Here is a 16,003-nt window from a genome sequence, read left to right on the forward strand (position 1 = left end):
TGCAGAGCTAACTCCTGGGTCAGCTTTCCTTAAAGACAAGTTGTACTAATTGGGGCATCATTGTTCTCTACAGAATCATTAATAAATCCCTCCTAAATTATTACTCAGTCACAGCTGCCCTGCGCTGACATCAGGGAACCACGGATGTTACTTAGACTTCCATTAAATCACTTCCCTACAAGGTAGGGAACATGGACTTTATGAATAGCTGAGATCACTACAGAATTACAAAACCCAGATTGTTACAGCATGAGGATAGCTCAGCTTCAGAAGGGAAGATCTGGGCAGTAACGGCATAATGCACCTGCCTGGAATACCGTCTCCTCGCCAGAGAGGTGGGCATCACCACCATGCAAGCATAACGTCTACATACTGCAACCCCCCTCCGTGGTTCCTACATCTCAGGGTGACTACACACCATGAGAGAAGCATCTGCACTAACGAAATTTCAAGACACACAAACTTTCTGTGTTGTGACATTAGCACAAACAGTCTGTCTCAAAGCCATGAAGTTGCCTCAGTGTTGCGCTCAGAATTCAAATGACAACAGAGAAATCCTGGCGTGCACTCGGGCTCCAGGTGAAGCGAACCGGAGACTGGTTTTACACTTGTAAGAGACGGTCCCTCCTGTTTTCAATCCATTACGCATGCTTTTCAACAGCAAGTTCCAACACATGAAGATAAATTGATTTTGATAACATTACTGAAAGAAGAAAGCTATTACTTACAAACATATTACAGCAAAGAAATAGTGTACACGAAAAAACAGTAATTCACCATAAAGTTCTAGCAACACTGAAAAGAAACCATCTGGGTTCCCTCTCTTGGACTATGACATGACCCCACAATTCTAACAGAATTAAAACACCATTATGTATAGAAGGATGCATGTTATTTCGCGTGTAGATCTAAATGGTTTCAAATATCTGAAGTACAGTCACACAAGTAACGCTCCTTCGCATTATCAAATCGAATCGCTCTGTAAGAACAGATGTCACCGATGCGAGATTGCATTACCGTGCAGAGCCTGTTCCCACGCCTCCAAAGTCTTCCAAACAGCTGGGCCGCAGCTGTGTCACTGGGCTCGGCTTCTCTTCCACCAGTGTATGGGTAAGGAGAAGATGCAGCACGTAAAACGCACGTGTGAGGAACCAGTTCGGCTAAATCAAACGCACAGCGGTAAACGGTGGCCAAGGACAGCTTCCCTGCTTCTGAGGGTCTGCTCTGTGTTCACCAACAGCACGTAGCTGCACAATGCTATTACTGCCCACTGCTTCTTACATATTGTCTGGCATGAAAACGTGCCAAACTAATTATTAAAAACTGTGTTTCGGTCTGTCACTTCCCCAACTTAATCACCTGTAAATCTTCTGTACCAAGCATTTAAAGTTACTGGTATATAACATTCAGCCAAGGTAATATCAAAATATATTTTATTCTGGACCTCTTTCAGATCTGATTCAAATTACAGTTGTCAAAGCAATACAATGCAAAGGGAAACTGCAACAGAAAATGTGCCTAGAAGGGATATAAGGGCCTTGGGGACAAATCATTGTGATGTAGAACCAAAATACATCATAAAGTGTAATTAACATGGTCCAGGACAGTATAGAACATCTATATCAGTCTTCTTTAGACAATAATCATGAAAACTGAACAATAAAAGTCCTTTAAACAAGTACAAAAAACTGTCATGGGCTGGTTTACACTTTTACAACAGTTGTAATTTAACTGGATAACTGAAGAAATGATGCAGACATTTTAATCCAGTGCTATAGGTAGGCTCACAGAATTAGACCCAAAGGATTTGTAACTCCAAATGAAACCATTACAACTACAATGTCAATGTCAGGAGAGAGAGAAAATTACTTCTGTATTCTAGAATTACTGTTCTGCACACTGCAGTCTGTTGAGGACAAGATTGCAAAGTACACTGGACTAGCAACAACATGCAGACTGTTTTCTTGTATTTACCCACAAATGTCAAAAACATTATGAAGTAAAAATGAATGATTATTTAAAAAAGAAAAGAAAACAAAAACATGCCTCAAGTTATTGTCAAGCTTCAAACTTAAAGGCAGAGAAAGCGAATTATGTACTCAAAACTACTGATCTGAAGCACTATTAACACTAAATCTGCAATCCGCACGAAACGGCAGATTTTCCTGGTTCGTCTGCCTTCCATCAGACTGACAGTGAAGACAGTCACACTTTCACAGAATGTGGTATTTCAGAGCTTTCTCTAGAGGGAGAAGTGAAGACTGCTCCACGGCGCTCTCCCTACGGAAAAATGTCAGGGATCTTGATGGAGATTTACTGCTGTCTCCCGAAGCCATATTTGCTTCTAACATGCCACAATGTTGCTTCTGCTTTCTTCAGACTTCTGGAGAGTGTGAAAGTGATCCCACTGGGGAACGGCTCTACAGGACTTTGTGAAGGGAGAAGCTATCACGCTCGTCAATGCAAAAGGAACACTGGGCTAAATCCGGCAGGCCCTGCTCTGGCAAACCCCCCCCCCGACGCCAAGGGGACGCTTGGCTCGAGCGAGACGTGGCTCGTTTCACCTACACGGCACGCTGCACGGCGTTACGCAGACCCAACGCCTCCAACGCTTGCTCTGGCAAGGTTTTCTCATGAAAGACAATGGGGTTTCTGGGTAAGTAAAGATTGGAAAAATTGGGTCCCAAGGCTCCTCTTCGCTAAACAGACAAAAACATACAACCTTTTATTTACAAGCTGAAAAACCCAGTTTGCGATTTTAATGAAATTCCTTCATTCAGCAGAACTAAATGCATCAGCTGCTACGATTGCTCCGTAGGCAAACTGGCACAACCGCCCTATGCCACCTACTACTCTACCTAAACACAAAGAACATTTCAAAGGTACAATGTCCCATTAAATACCCTAGCATGAGGTAAGCAGTGTAAGGAAAAAGGAGTGCTTTTAAAAATGAAAATTAAAATTGGTAGAAATCTTTGGCCTTTCTCTCAAGATGCATTAAAGTGTCATGAAATCAAGAAACATGCTTCAAAATGCCATGTCATTCTGACTCTGGTAACTATTACCTCCCTCCACCCAACCCAGAAAAAGAGGCACTTTTAGTGTTTCATATAAGATTTCCAATCATCTAGTAGACACGCTAAATAACCCTGCACAATTGTAGTCCCAGAATAAACTGAGTTTATCAACATTACAAAGAGTCTAAAAAAGCTTTTATGAGGACCTAGATATTCTCTTAACTACACTAAGAAGTCCACTGGTTGGGAATCTTTACATCAATTTAAAAATGCAGAAAAAGGTGAAGTAAAAATAGAAAGAGAAGAACTCTACAGAAACCTGGACCTAATTACGCAGAAATGAGAAACAGGATTCTGAGATGGATGCATAGAAAGACAGCGAACTCAAAAGCAGATCATTTCTTATTCCATCATTAATTCTGAGCCCAGTTTTTCCCCTTTCTTTTATCCTCTATTTGGATATTTGCCCATTAACGTGTTGAACTGGAAAATATAGGAACTGTAATGTATGCAAAGGCTTATGCACATGTTTGCCTTTACACTTGGAAAACAGGTGCAACAGAATTACTCAGTATGTAAGACTAAGCATGTGCATACGTTTATACAAAATTAGGGTCTTACTGACATTTGGCATACTCAATTTAAAGGAGCAATTTGGATAGTCTACCTCACCATCGAATACGAGGTCTTTGTGCTATAAAAGATAATAATGTCATGGTTCTCTTTTTTTTCTTTTTTTCTTTTTGCTTCACATAATCACAGAACCTAGCACACCTTGCATGCATGCATTTAACAGTGTATAAAACAAGAGGCGAGAAGAGGTGTGAGCAGGAGCAGCACTGTGGCATGCTAGTAAAGGACAACAATAAAATATCTATTGGCCAGATCCTTTGCTAGTGGAATCTGGCATCATTCCACTACAGTGGGGCACTGCTGATTAACACCAGGTTGGGGGTCTCAGCCTGCACGTCCAGAGCACTCAAGTCAACAGATCTGATGTTCGTGCTGGACTCTGCTTCGAGCACCTGAAAACCCTGGACCTGTGATACTGAAGCTCTGTTTCATCTATTTCTGAATATGTGATACTATGCTTAAGCAACTAGAATTACAACCAAAACAGCTGATGATTGAGAAAGAGGAAAATGGCAATACCCTAAAACATGGCTGTATGATTTTGCAGCTATGTCACAGAATTCCACCACAATTGTTTAGATTGGCTGAAAGAATCATCCAATAACTTTTATGAAAATGAATAAACTGTCCATATTAAAATACAAAAGTACTATCAAGAATCACTTCTGACTTTCAGATTTAAATTCAGTGCAATTGACAAATGCATTGCTAAACGAAAAATGCAGCTTAAACATACTCAAAACATTTGTGTCTATTCCTGGGAGCACAGTTTAAAATTATTGCACAGAATTTTTTTTTTATTTTTTTTTTCATTAAATGACAGAGGTCAGCCACAGTCATGGACCTCCAGCAATAAAAGCAGTATTTCAAGTGCCAGACACTCAATATATTAGGTTTCCTACATATTGTAACTCACAGGGTAATTGCTCTAAACATTTGTAATATGTTCCAAAACCCTAAAAATAGCTGGCACCGAACCACCGTGGATGACTGTCTTTATGGATATGAATTTTTGTTGGTTTTAAATGCTGTGTATGATAGTATTATAATCCAGGGGTATATATAAAGTATGTATTGTTGACTTCTCTTTACCACTGGCAAATTGCTACCCTACCTTAGCCAAACTCAGACTTGCTTCAAGTCGTGTTTATTCCATGGAAATAGCAGAAATCAATGCCTAAAGACCAATGGTTAAAATGTCAAAGCTGCATTATTTCAAATCAATGTATACCTAACTTGGGGTGGGGGGGAAGAAAAGAAAAGAAAAAAAATGTTAGAGACTAGCAATCATATAAGCCACAAAATTGTTTGTGATTTAAATAGTGTTATAAAACTGGTAACTTTGAAAAGCTCTGTAATATAAACCATTCCTTAAGTAAAATGCCTGTGACATAAATTTGACAACCTCTCTTTTTATAAATTTACACTCTGGGAATCTTATGCAAGACATGATGCAACCTTTTTGACTACACATATGCGTAAACACAACCTCATGCTATCATTTACAAATAAAATCACTATCGGTATACTTTTAATCACATGAGCAGAAAAAGGTTTGCCATATACATCTGTCATTGTAAGAAAAATACTTGATATTGTAAACAGAGTAAAAGACACTATTTAGTAGTGATTATTAAAAAAATAGCAGCTTACATCTACCCTATATTTGGAAAAAAATGTAGTCACAAGATACAATAAACTGCAGGACTGGAGCAGCAGGGGAATTAGTGCAAGTATTCATCTTTTAAATAAGCTGAATCACTGCTATTAAAATAAACTTGAAGCAAGTCCTCTGTTTAAGTTTTTTTTAAATCTAAGGTAGTAAACATTTTGCCTCTTAATGGCAGTGTTATCAAATATATGCCAAAGATTTTATTTTAATAAAGAAAAATTACATGAGATACTTTTAATACTGGAGTTTGGTTACAATTATACATCTAAGCTCCTACAAATAATGATGGGCAACTCTCAAAGAAGCTGTGGCATGAACCCTTGTCCAGAAAGATCTTAACCTCTTAAAAACAATCCCCCAGCTATATTTTGCTCCTTTTCACAATAGTGCACCATTTAACCATATTTTAGCTATGGTCTTAAAGCAATAGAAGATGCATTTTTTCCTCTTTTTTTGTCCTTTTCTTTTTTCTCTCTTTTTTTGCATCCCTGTATTTTTCTTTTCTGTATTTTTGTGCCCTTCTATTCTTAAGTTTGGCAGAATTATGTCCCAAATAAGAAACTACTGCATTTCAGCCATGTCACCAGAAAATAAAACATAGCATTATACCCATTACTGTCATACTTCGTAGATGAGCAGGACATGAAATATCACGCCTCAAAGAAGGGTTGTGGGTTTTTTTTCTTCTCTCTCCATAATCCCTTTTCCACCCTCCCTCTGTTCACAAAATTGTGCTCTGGGAGCCACAAAATGTACCAAACATTATCAGGTTCAATCTACCTCTTCATAGAATGCATTAAAATATGTTTCAAAGAAACATTTTTTCCAAGGTGAAAAAAATATAAACAAGAAACTAATTCACTCCCTTACTTCATGCATCCGTAAACTCAACCAAAACAAAACAGAAAACCCAATGTTTAAAAGCAAAGAAAAAACTACTGCTGCAGATTTCTGTAAGTCCATTTTCTCTGTACACACAAACTGCTCAACTACTGAGAAGGAAAACAAAAATACCCCACAATCCATTGTCAGAACGGATTTAAAGGGGGGAAGGGGTAATGAAGGCTGCCATTAGTATCTTCTGAATTTGGTATGTATATGGGTCTGCTCTTGTATATGGTATATTTCTCTCTCTCTCGCTCTCTCTTCTGTTTTTCATATCCAAAACCTTTAAATGTTATTTTGGGGCACAGCAGATTCCAGCACTTGGTGAACAGGATTCACAAGCTGTGACAAAACTCTGTCATCCTCTTCAGGGTGTAATTTTTTTTTTCTCTTTTTTTTTTGTTTTTATATACAGTATATGTATATATTTCTTTTACGTTTGGCTGTAGTGGACTGGCCATGGTTCAATTGGGACTATAGCAGTACATGGGTCAGGGACAGTCATTTTGGCTATGTACACATTCATAGTCGGTCCATGGCTTCCAACTAGTAGCGCTATTTCCGTAGGTCTAATACACAAACCTGCAAGAAAAAGAAATACATATATAGAAATTGCACAGTGAACAGTATTACACATTTATATGATTGTGTGAAGCATCTCAGCAAAACCTATGAAACATTGTGTAAACCTAATCTTATATCTATTAACAATAGATTGGGGTGGGGGGGGGAAAAATCACCAGGTGAGCACTTTGTTTATAAGCACCCAGCCAGACCCAGGTGCTAAGGGCACTGCGACCTAATGAATTACTATCAGAGCATTAACAACGTCTTATGTAAGCTGTGTGTCTGTTATTTAATAATATGAGGCCAAGAACTAACTTGAATCTAGGTTACAAAAATATAGTAAAATGAAATTTAAAATCTGTGGGCAAATATTAGAATTGATCATAGTAATTCTAAAAACAGTTAACAGTCTAAAAATTACAAGCTCCAGTTTTAGTCTTCTCAAAATCTTCACTACGTAGTGCTTCTAGCTCTGTCAGATATAGAAATATCTACTAGTAAAATATAATCATACAGAAGCTATGCTTTTAGCCATCAAACAATTCAAAATTGACTGTATTTGCTTAGCTAATACCAGCTGTAAACATTTAAAACAGAGGGGATAAGAAGGGCTTTTGTTAGCAAACAATATAAAACAAAATCAATCCAGCATTTCTAAAAGAGCAGAAACTAAATGAAAACAAATCTGTTGCAAGTACAATCAGCCTTATGAGCCAAATTAACTGGAAGACTGGAAAGGTTACACAGCAGGTACATAAAAGGGTCATCTAGGGGAAGATGATAATTACTTTCTATTCAGGATATGCCTTGAGCTGTTGTTCCTTTTATAATATTGTCTATACTTGTACAGCTAAAATGATATGAAAGACCAATCAAAATTAATTGGGTAGAATTCAGTCTATTTAAAATTCAGAACTTCTTGTTTTCTATTCTGAACTTGAACACAGCAGCCTTGCTTACCAGCATGGAGCATGCAGGATGGGGCAACAGGCAAACATTTTGGCATCTGTGTTAAGATATTACCTGAGACTCTGGACGACACAAAGCTACCAGGATTGCTTTTTGCTGACATTTGTTATGGCACTTCAAAATACAATTCTTTTATCACTCTCTATACTAAATTCACTTTTCCTTAGGCTCTCTTCTCCTTTCTTTTAAAACTATGGAAAAACAGGGGCAAGCAAAAAAACCCCAAGTATAGTACTTGTTATGAAGAACTGCATGTTGGTATTTTACTGCAGTACTTTGCAGGACAGTGTCAGGAGAGCTAGGAGGTGATGCTACAATACACCACCATGAGATGATAGGGGGTGCGTTCACGATTAGTTAAACATATGATTTTATTCTCTGCTTCTTCTAAGCAAAGCAAGCAGACTGGTATTTATATATAGCTCCTGTCATTTTAAGGAATTTTTCAATTACAAGCATTCAGATAATTGTACTTTGTTTTGCTGTACTGTACTTTCTGCTGAATGCAGTGCAGAAGGTATTTCACTATTATCACGCTTTATAATAATATCACCTACCACCTCTACTAAACGTTTTCACTCAAAAAGGGCAAAGAGGTGAAAATGACCTTGTTTCCAGACTACAATAAATTTCCACAGTAAGTCCCAGTAGGGACAGAAAATCTAAATTAGAGGCAACTTCACCTCCTGAGATTTTCGGAGGGTTTAGAACAGTAAATGCATTAAGCTAGAACAAAGACTACAGGTGACAAAAATCTACAGGTGAGCTGGCTGTAATTCAAACTTCAGGTACAGAAGGAAATTTTGTCTCCACTGTTAGTCAAAAAAGTTCCAGAAGATGCTTCTTATTAGAAAGTCAACCAAGTCAAGCAGCACTTACTGAACCATCTGAAGCACTTGCTCCAACTTTGTCTCCTGCTGCATTCCAGCAAACCTCAAAAATCCCTCCTGTTCCCCGATAACTGTGAACTAGGGCACCTGTCTAAAAAGGGACAAAACATGTAATTAAAATAACAAAATGCAAGCAAACAAGTAAAATTTGTGCTTCATGCGAAACTTCCCCACTGCCTTTAAAAGCTGAAATTCTCAGAGGAAATGGTCCAGATCAAGACTGTGAACAACCTCAGCGCTGTGTCAAAGGACATGACAAACACAGTCATCACATCTTGATCTCGTGTTTGACAGGCAAAACTGGTGGTCACTACTACTTCCAATTACTAAAATGAGCCTTTCAAAAATTAATATCCAATTCCCAGTAGCCAGAGTTCACATCTTGCCCAACAACAAGATCCTTTCATTTGCAATCCACCCATTATCTGCCAGAAATACAAGTAATAGTTCACCTCTTAGAAAGTCATATAGAAATATCGCCATCATTGTCTTCTCTCACTTTACATTCTCATTTTTCAGTGAAATTCAATGAAATAGACAGCAGATTTGTATGTCTGCATCCAGCCATCATTTTTCAAAGCAAACTGTTTTACCAGGAGTAAGTTCAGAGTTAACAAAAGCATTTTGAATGCAACATGGTATGGGAGACACTTTGTTGAATGTGTTTCATTGCTGTTGGTTTTTTTCAGTTGGTTTTTTTTCGGTTGGTTGGGGTTTGGTGATATTTTTTTGGGGGGTGGGGGCTAACTAAAGAGAATGCAAAGGCAATTATTACTTCACCATAGCCAAGCACTCAAAAAGAGAAATTAAAGGGACATCCATTAACAAGTAACCTTAGAACAAAGAGACAGTGAATCAGCGTATTAGGAATGGCAAAGCTCCTTGTGGCTGAAACGTGATGGAACAGCAAAGGTTGGAAGGGTGCTGATGAAAAAGACCAAAACACAAATATCTAAACAGACAGAAGAGCTATACCTGGGTATTCCAAATGTGTACACATTTATCAAAGGAGCCACTGGCCAGGTACCTGCCATCAGGACTGAAAGCTACACTGTACACAGGTTCTTGATGTTTTGTCAGAGTATGAATACAAATTCCTCTGTCTACATCCCATAACCTAACAGTAGAATCAAAGGATGCACTGTCAAAGAAAAAACACAGATTAATTACATCTCAATTTGATGTATTTTTGTTACTAATATAAACACAATATGATAAAGTATCCTACATACTTCAAAACATTCTGGGAACCTTCATATATAAAGAGTGAAGTAAAAATAATGCTGAACAGGCATTTCAAGATAGGATTAAATAGTACCTTGCTAACATAAGATTGGCATTTGGATTATTTGTTCCTGGTCCTGTAGGACTCCATTTGATAGTATAAATTTCTTTGTTGTGTGCTTGTAAATCATGGACACAACTGTCTTGTTTCATACTCCAGATCTATGATAAAAAACAAAGAAAACAAAGACATTTAGCACAATATTGTACTAAAATACACTCTATTTATTTATTCTTTGTCATTTGCAGCCTGGTTGCTACCTTTTAGGCCACTCAGAACGTTTGCTATGGCTGCTGGGTTTCTAGAGTAATTATAGAAATATTATTCCAGTACCTTCCATTCTCTGAATTCTAAGTACCTAATGGGATTAATGAGTAATAAAGGTACTACCTATAGAAACCAATCTGCATGTGTTAACTACAAGCCCCTTGAAAAGTGCAGGGATGAGAACAGATGCTAAAATGAGAAGAGCAATATGTATATGTTCATGTCTGAGTTGACAAAATATCACAGTCCTATTTTTAAATGAACTTCTTGCTACACAGACTGAGCGAAATAAAGCGATAGTAGAGAAATCTTCTGTTTTCATACAAAGCCATAGATGTGTGCTACAAAAACCATTATGGCATTTTCCTGGCTTATTAGGATTTGCATTGCCATGGTTTTGTTCAGTATGTCACGCTGTTCCTTAGGACTCCAATTCCTGCATTATAACCTTCAACAAACAGATTAACTTTCTTCTATTAAAGAGTTTACATTGCTACTACAGAAAGGATTTTGGAAGGCTTTTATACCTTTTCCTAAATGCAAAGTTGATATGGTAGCTGATCATCTGAATGCGCTTTTTTTGAGGTTATCTGTTTCAGTAGTGCTTTTAGCTCACCTTTTGTTAGAAAAAACTAACAAGAGCATGTGTGTTTAAGCCCAACTGTATTTAAGATGCAATTGAGGTGTACATTTAAATGAATGACGCTTTTCAGAACTGTTGCCTCACTGAAGGGAAAATCAATTTTCAAAGTGCAAACAGAATTTAAATTGTATTTCCACTTTAAATTGATCAGATCAAAATATAGCTTCTCTTCCCAAAACTAGTATAGATGAAGGGAGTCCATATTAGCTGCTCTAGAAAACACCAAGTTGGCATCATAAGAGAACAATAAATACATTAATAAACAAATGAATCACTAGGCATCCTCTATATGCATCAAAACCTGACATTCATTCCTACTGCCATTGAAAAGTAAGTGAACCACAAGCGATTAGTGACACAGACTTATCTACAAGCAAATGGTCTTCCAGTTAATCCAAAACAAAATGAAAAAATACTTCCCAGGCTGGGCTGAATTCAAAACAGCAACCAAGAAGTTGAATGCCTGAGCCCACAAACCATGACATGTTCTGAGTTACTCACTGAGAGACAGCAGCAACAGCTTGAGCTCTAGATTTGAATTCATTTTACCTGCGTTTCAGCTAAGCATTAAATACCTAGCTTAAGCTGGCTATTGTGACTCCACCCATTGCCAATGCAGAAGAGCTGATGCTCTCAGGGGTTTACTCATCACACTCAGATGCTTAACTTAGGAAAGGATGAATTGCTCCTCAGTGGTGCTAGACATTCCGTTGACTAAAGATGTCTAGACATCTACCTTTAGAGCAAAGGCTTAAATGCTTAAATATTTATATTTAGATAAGGTGATTTCCACTGCGAGAGCCTGACTGTGTGCCAGCAGGGGAGGGAATATCTGGCTGGTCATTCAGCCATTCCCTGTCTCTGATTAAACAATGGTGAGCTAGATGGAAACAACTGTCCCAAGGGCTACTAGTAGGACAGCACTGTCAACATAAAAGCCCCATATCCTGAAACTCTACCAAACATAGTGCTATAACACCCACAAAATATAAAGCAGTGTGGGAGTAATGGAAAAGCATCAGTACCATGGAAACAGCACAGGCCTATCAGGCATGAACAACCTCATTTCTTCTACTGCATCTAACCTGATGGTACTTTTGTATGGATCTCTAGTGTGCCCTGAAGTCATACATGTAAATTACAGTACCCTCTGCATTCACAGTTTTGCCCCAGTTCTGCAAGAAAGCACATTGCTATGAATTATGTGGAGGAAAATATTGTAGGTGCAATTGAAAACTGTAGAACAACTCCTGATGAACTGTAAAAACCAGGGAGTACACACACTCTCTTAAGAAACAATATGCCAAAGGTTTGAACTAGAAAGAAGGGGGATACAGAAGAACACCAGGAAAGTAGCTAGTCACCCATTCTTGTATGTGTTACACAACACGCATTCCAACTCTTCCTTTTAACCAAAAGCAAACATCAAGTGTGACAGCTTAATGATTAATGACCTGATTCTGTAAACAGCTAAAAGCACCTAATAAATCATGCTCCAAGTCTCAGGGTGGCAGCCTGTAACAAGTTCCCTGGAACAAAGCTTGGCTCTGATTAACAAGGATTTGCTAGGATTGCCTAATCTTGTTATATTAAAAAAGAACTAATATTAGCCGACACGGCAAGTACAGCCATACTGCTGGATTGCCCGAGCTAACAGTGTGCACTCCACAGTCCTCAGAGACAAGAGCCAGTACCAGAACTCCCATTACCTTTAGAGTCATATCATCAGAGCAGGATGCCAGAAGATTACCAGTTGGATCCCATTTGATTGCGTTTACTTCATTCTAAAATTGAACAGTGAGAATAAGTTGGAGTCTTCACTTCCACTACAAATGACAGCTTACGAAAGATAAAGGTGGACAGCAGTGGTGAGTATTTGTGTAATTGTCAGTATTTTAACATTAAATTTTCATTCCTAGCTTTGCCTTTAGTAACAACTCTTTGCTACCTGTTCATCACGTTTCCCCATGCATGCTCTTACACAACACAGGCTGTGCACAGCGAAGTCTTAAAGTTACCCTGTTTCTTCTTCTAAAGCTCAGTTTTGCTATGCGATCCTGGCACTGGTAAAAAAAGCTGCACATGGGAGTGAGAACTGTTCTGACGACGACAGAGACTGCAGTACCATATGACCTTAACTACAACTACCTGCAGATGTCTGTCTATTGCCTGTTGCCAGAGTCTAACCTTTACACAAGTGCTGTATACTGGTAAGCGTACTGGGCCCCCAATCTCTCGTTACTAAAAATATCAGAGCAAACCCCACTTTTCCAGTACTTACTGTGTGACCCTGGAAGGTTTTGATGGGCCTATCTTGTCCTAGTTTACAGACATGAATACACATGTCTGTACTGCAAGAGGCAAATGTGTTGTTACTCTGCCAGTCAACATCTAATGCTGGTGCTAAAAGAAAAAGAAAGATATTTAAAACTATGATATGTATTCTGCAGGAGTTTGAATATTTAGCATGCACCACCTGAGAACAAGTGCCATTAGAACAACAAGAAGCAACCATTAATTTTATAGCAGTTCTGAAGACAACCAAACACTATGAACAATGAGAAATGCAGCCAGAACCAGTCTTACACAAAAGAAATGAAATGAAATTTAATAGAAGACATAAAAATACGGAACATATCTGAAATGAAACAGTTAGATGGAAGAGAGTACAGCAGGACAACAAGCTGTAGTTAAGTCATCTGTAAATAAATCTCAAGAGTCTGCACAAGGAACAGGTTCCCACAACTTAACACATTGTCATGCATGAGCTCATCTCCACTAACAGTCCATGCTTGTGCTGATAGATGGCAGTCAGTGAAAGGTAATGATTTATTTCCTTTCTTAATTCCAGCATTATAAGGTGTGTTAACTTGAAGCTTAATCATGGGCGACATATTCCATTTGATCAAGCCAAGATATTTATGGCAGATAGCACACGGAATTGCTTGGAGTAAATCAAGAATTGATGTTTCTGATTGTTGTCATGCCACTGAAAACGTAGTGCGAGCAGAATAAAAAGTGGAAACGAGACACATTTCTTAAAGGCCCTTCAATGACATGTTCGTCATCCTCTCTATTCTATTTTCCAGCTGATTCTGGCAGGCTTGCACAGCATGCAGCCCACAAAGAAATTTGTCTGACCTCCTGAGAGGCTGCACTCTCATCCCAGCTGGCCAGTGAACAGCCTTTCAGCTGGTTTGTGGCCAAACAAATTGGGGACAGCCCAGCAGGCAGCGCAGAACAATGGGATGCGGAGCTGGCATTACTGTAGCAGGAAGATGACAAATGCAGTCCTTAGCTGATAAACACAAATCCTTCGTGGCCCACCCAGCTGATGGGTCTGCCACCGTACTACAGAAAGTCGGTAATATTTGGATTATCTCTTATGACTTTCACAGAACAACAATAAAATTGTGAGTTATAAAGTTACAGAACAGAAAAAAAAAATCTATGTTTACATTCTCAAAATTCTTAAAGACTACAAATATGGGAGTCAGTATCCAAAGACTGACTGTAAGATTTTAAAATGCTGTAAATAATCACCATAAACTTCAGATTTTTTTTATTTATTTTAATAAATAACATTTTTTTCATCTTTTCAGATGACAATCCTGAATGATCAAAATCAAGACTTACCTGAATGAAAAGGAAACTGCTGCTTGGCTTCACCAGTGTGGGCATCCCAAATAATTGTGGTCTGTATTAAACAGATACGTAAACAATAAACAAACTTACACAAAGTGTTGGCTTCCCCACAACTACCATCATTCACGTGTATCAGACTACCCAGACTACTCCCCATTGCCCAAACCTGCTCCCAATTATATATTCCTAATGTTTTATCCAGTACTAAAGGAGATGGTAGTAGATGTACAGACAAAAGTATAAAACCTTAAAATGCTGCAATATTAGAAAGGTTTTTGGGGTCCAGAGGGAAGCAGGGGGGTTATGGGCTTTTTTTTTTAAATAAACAAAATTAAATAGGTTTATCTCCTTAGTCCTATTTATATTCTTGTAATCCACTTCACACACCTATGTTAATTTCAAGTACTTGTATATTCAAATTTTAATTTCAAATACTCATTTGTCCCTAAGGAGATCTTTATATAACCAATTAGTCTCACTTAAGAATCTGAAAGATTTGATTTAAGGGTGTAATTTTGTTCTGAGTTGTTCTCTGCCAATACTTCTGATATCCCTCTGATGAAATAAACCTTACATGACAAAATTAGTATTTTTATAATCACTTTATTATATGCAAGTATTCCTGACCTACCTCAACGATCAATGAAAATTTTTACACTGAATTCAGTGGAAGCGTGAACTGACCGCACAAATTATTTATGGAAAAGCTGCACAAGGTCAAGCCAATCTTTCTGCTAATGCAGAGTATTTTTTTCAAAGCACAATATCAACTGCTTTGTCCAAGGAGCTTTATTGATTGAAACAAGGCTTCTGTCTCCTCCCGAATATTTTTCTGCAAATTAAAGCTGTACCTCCACAAAGACTTAAAAAAGTGGCATAAGGCATCACAGCTGCCAAAAGAAGAAACACATCCTTTCCATGCTTGGAGACATTCACTTTTCCTTCCTTTGTGCCAGCACAAGGATTTATAAAGCTGGGCACTAAAGCTAAGCAGGTTAAGTGTGTGCAGAAAAAAAAATAAAGGAGAAAATACACTACTTTACAGTGACACTGCCAGTTTTAAGTATTGCGGGCCTGTGGTCTTACTAGGCTTGCCATTTGTCAGTCTCATTAAGAGAAAGCATGTGTTTACTTCTGCGCCTTGAATCAGTTACGGAGAAAAACCTACACTCTTCTCATTCTTTGAATGTCTATTCTTTGAATTCATCTTAAGTCTACTCTTCATCACCACATGCCCTTCCTACCATTCATAAAATCCCTCACACTAACAACACCTTTGAATTTAAAGACCTGTGAGTCTTTAAGTTTGTTTAGAGATGTGAAATAAAACACAGTTAAACAAGGAGCTCCATGGCCTTACACAACTGGCACCTCCCCAGTCAAATATATTGACTTTTCTTAGGTTCCAGCTCTAACCTTTTTAATCATTCCCAGGCTTGACTGATATCCAAATCAGCCTGAACCTACTCCTCCAGTGTGATTTTTTTCTGAGGCTTTATACAAAGTGCTTTACTACATTTTAGGTGATTT

General features: G+C 38.1%; 1 protein-coding gene across 10 annotated transcripts in view; it reads right to left on the bottom strand.

Moving 5' to 3' along the window:
- Positions 1–1,416: 1,416 nt before the first annotated feature.
- Positions 1,417–16,003, bottom strand: part of TBL1XR1 (TBL1X/Y related 1) — a 119,077-nt gene continuing 104,490 nt past the window's right edge. For all 10 annotated transcript variants that reach the window (XM_080410023.1, XM_080410016.1, XM_080410022.1 and 7 more), the window contains 7 exons: positions 14,465–14,525; positions 13,110–13,231; positions 12,538–12,612; positions 9,952–10,079; positions 9,609–9,774; positions 8,623–8,724; positions 1,417–6,789 (listed from right to left, as the gene is read on the bottom strand). In XM_080410023.1, coding sequence (XP_080266149.1) covers positions 6,763–6,789; positions 8,623–8,724; positions 9,609–9,774; positions 9,952–10,079; positions 12,538–12,612; positions 13,110–13,231; positions 14,465–14,525 — 681 coding nt within the window. In that variant the 3' untranslated portion in view covers positions 1,417–6,762. The remainder of the gene's footprint in view (positions 6,790–8,622; positions 8,725–9,608; positions 9,775–9,951; positions 10,080–12,537; positions 12,613–13,109; positions 13,232–14,464; positions 14,526–16,003) is intronic.

This window comes from Falco punctatus, assembly GCF_963210335.1.
Source record: "Falco punctatus genome assembly, chromosome: 13".
Lineage (NCBI taxonomy): Eukaryota > Metazoa > Chordata > Aves > Falconiformes > Falconidae > Falco > Falco punctatus.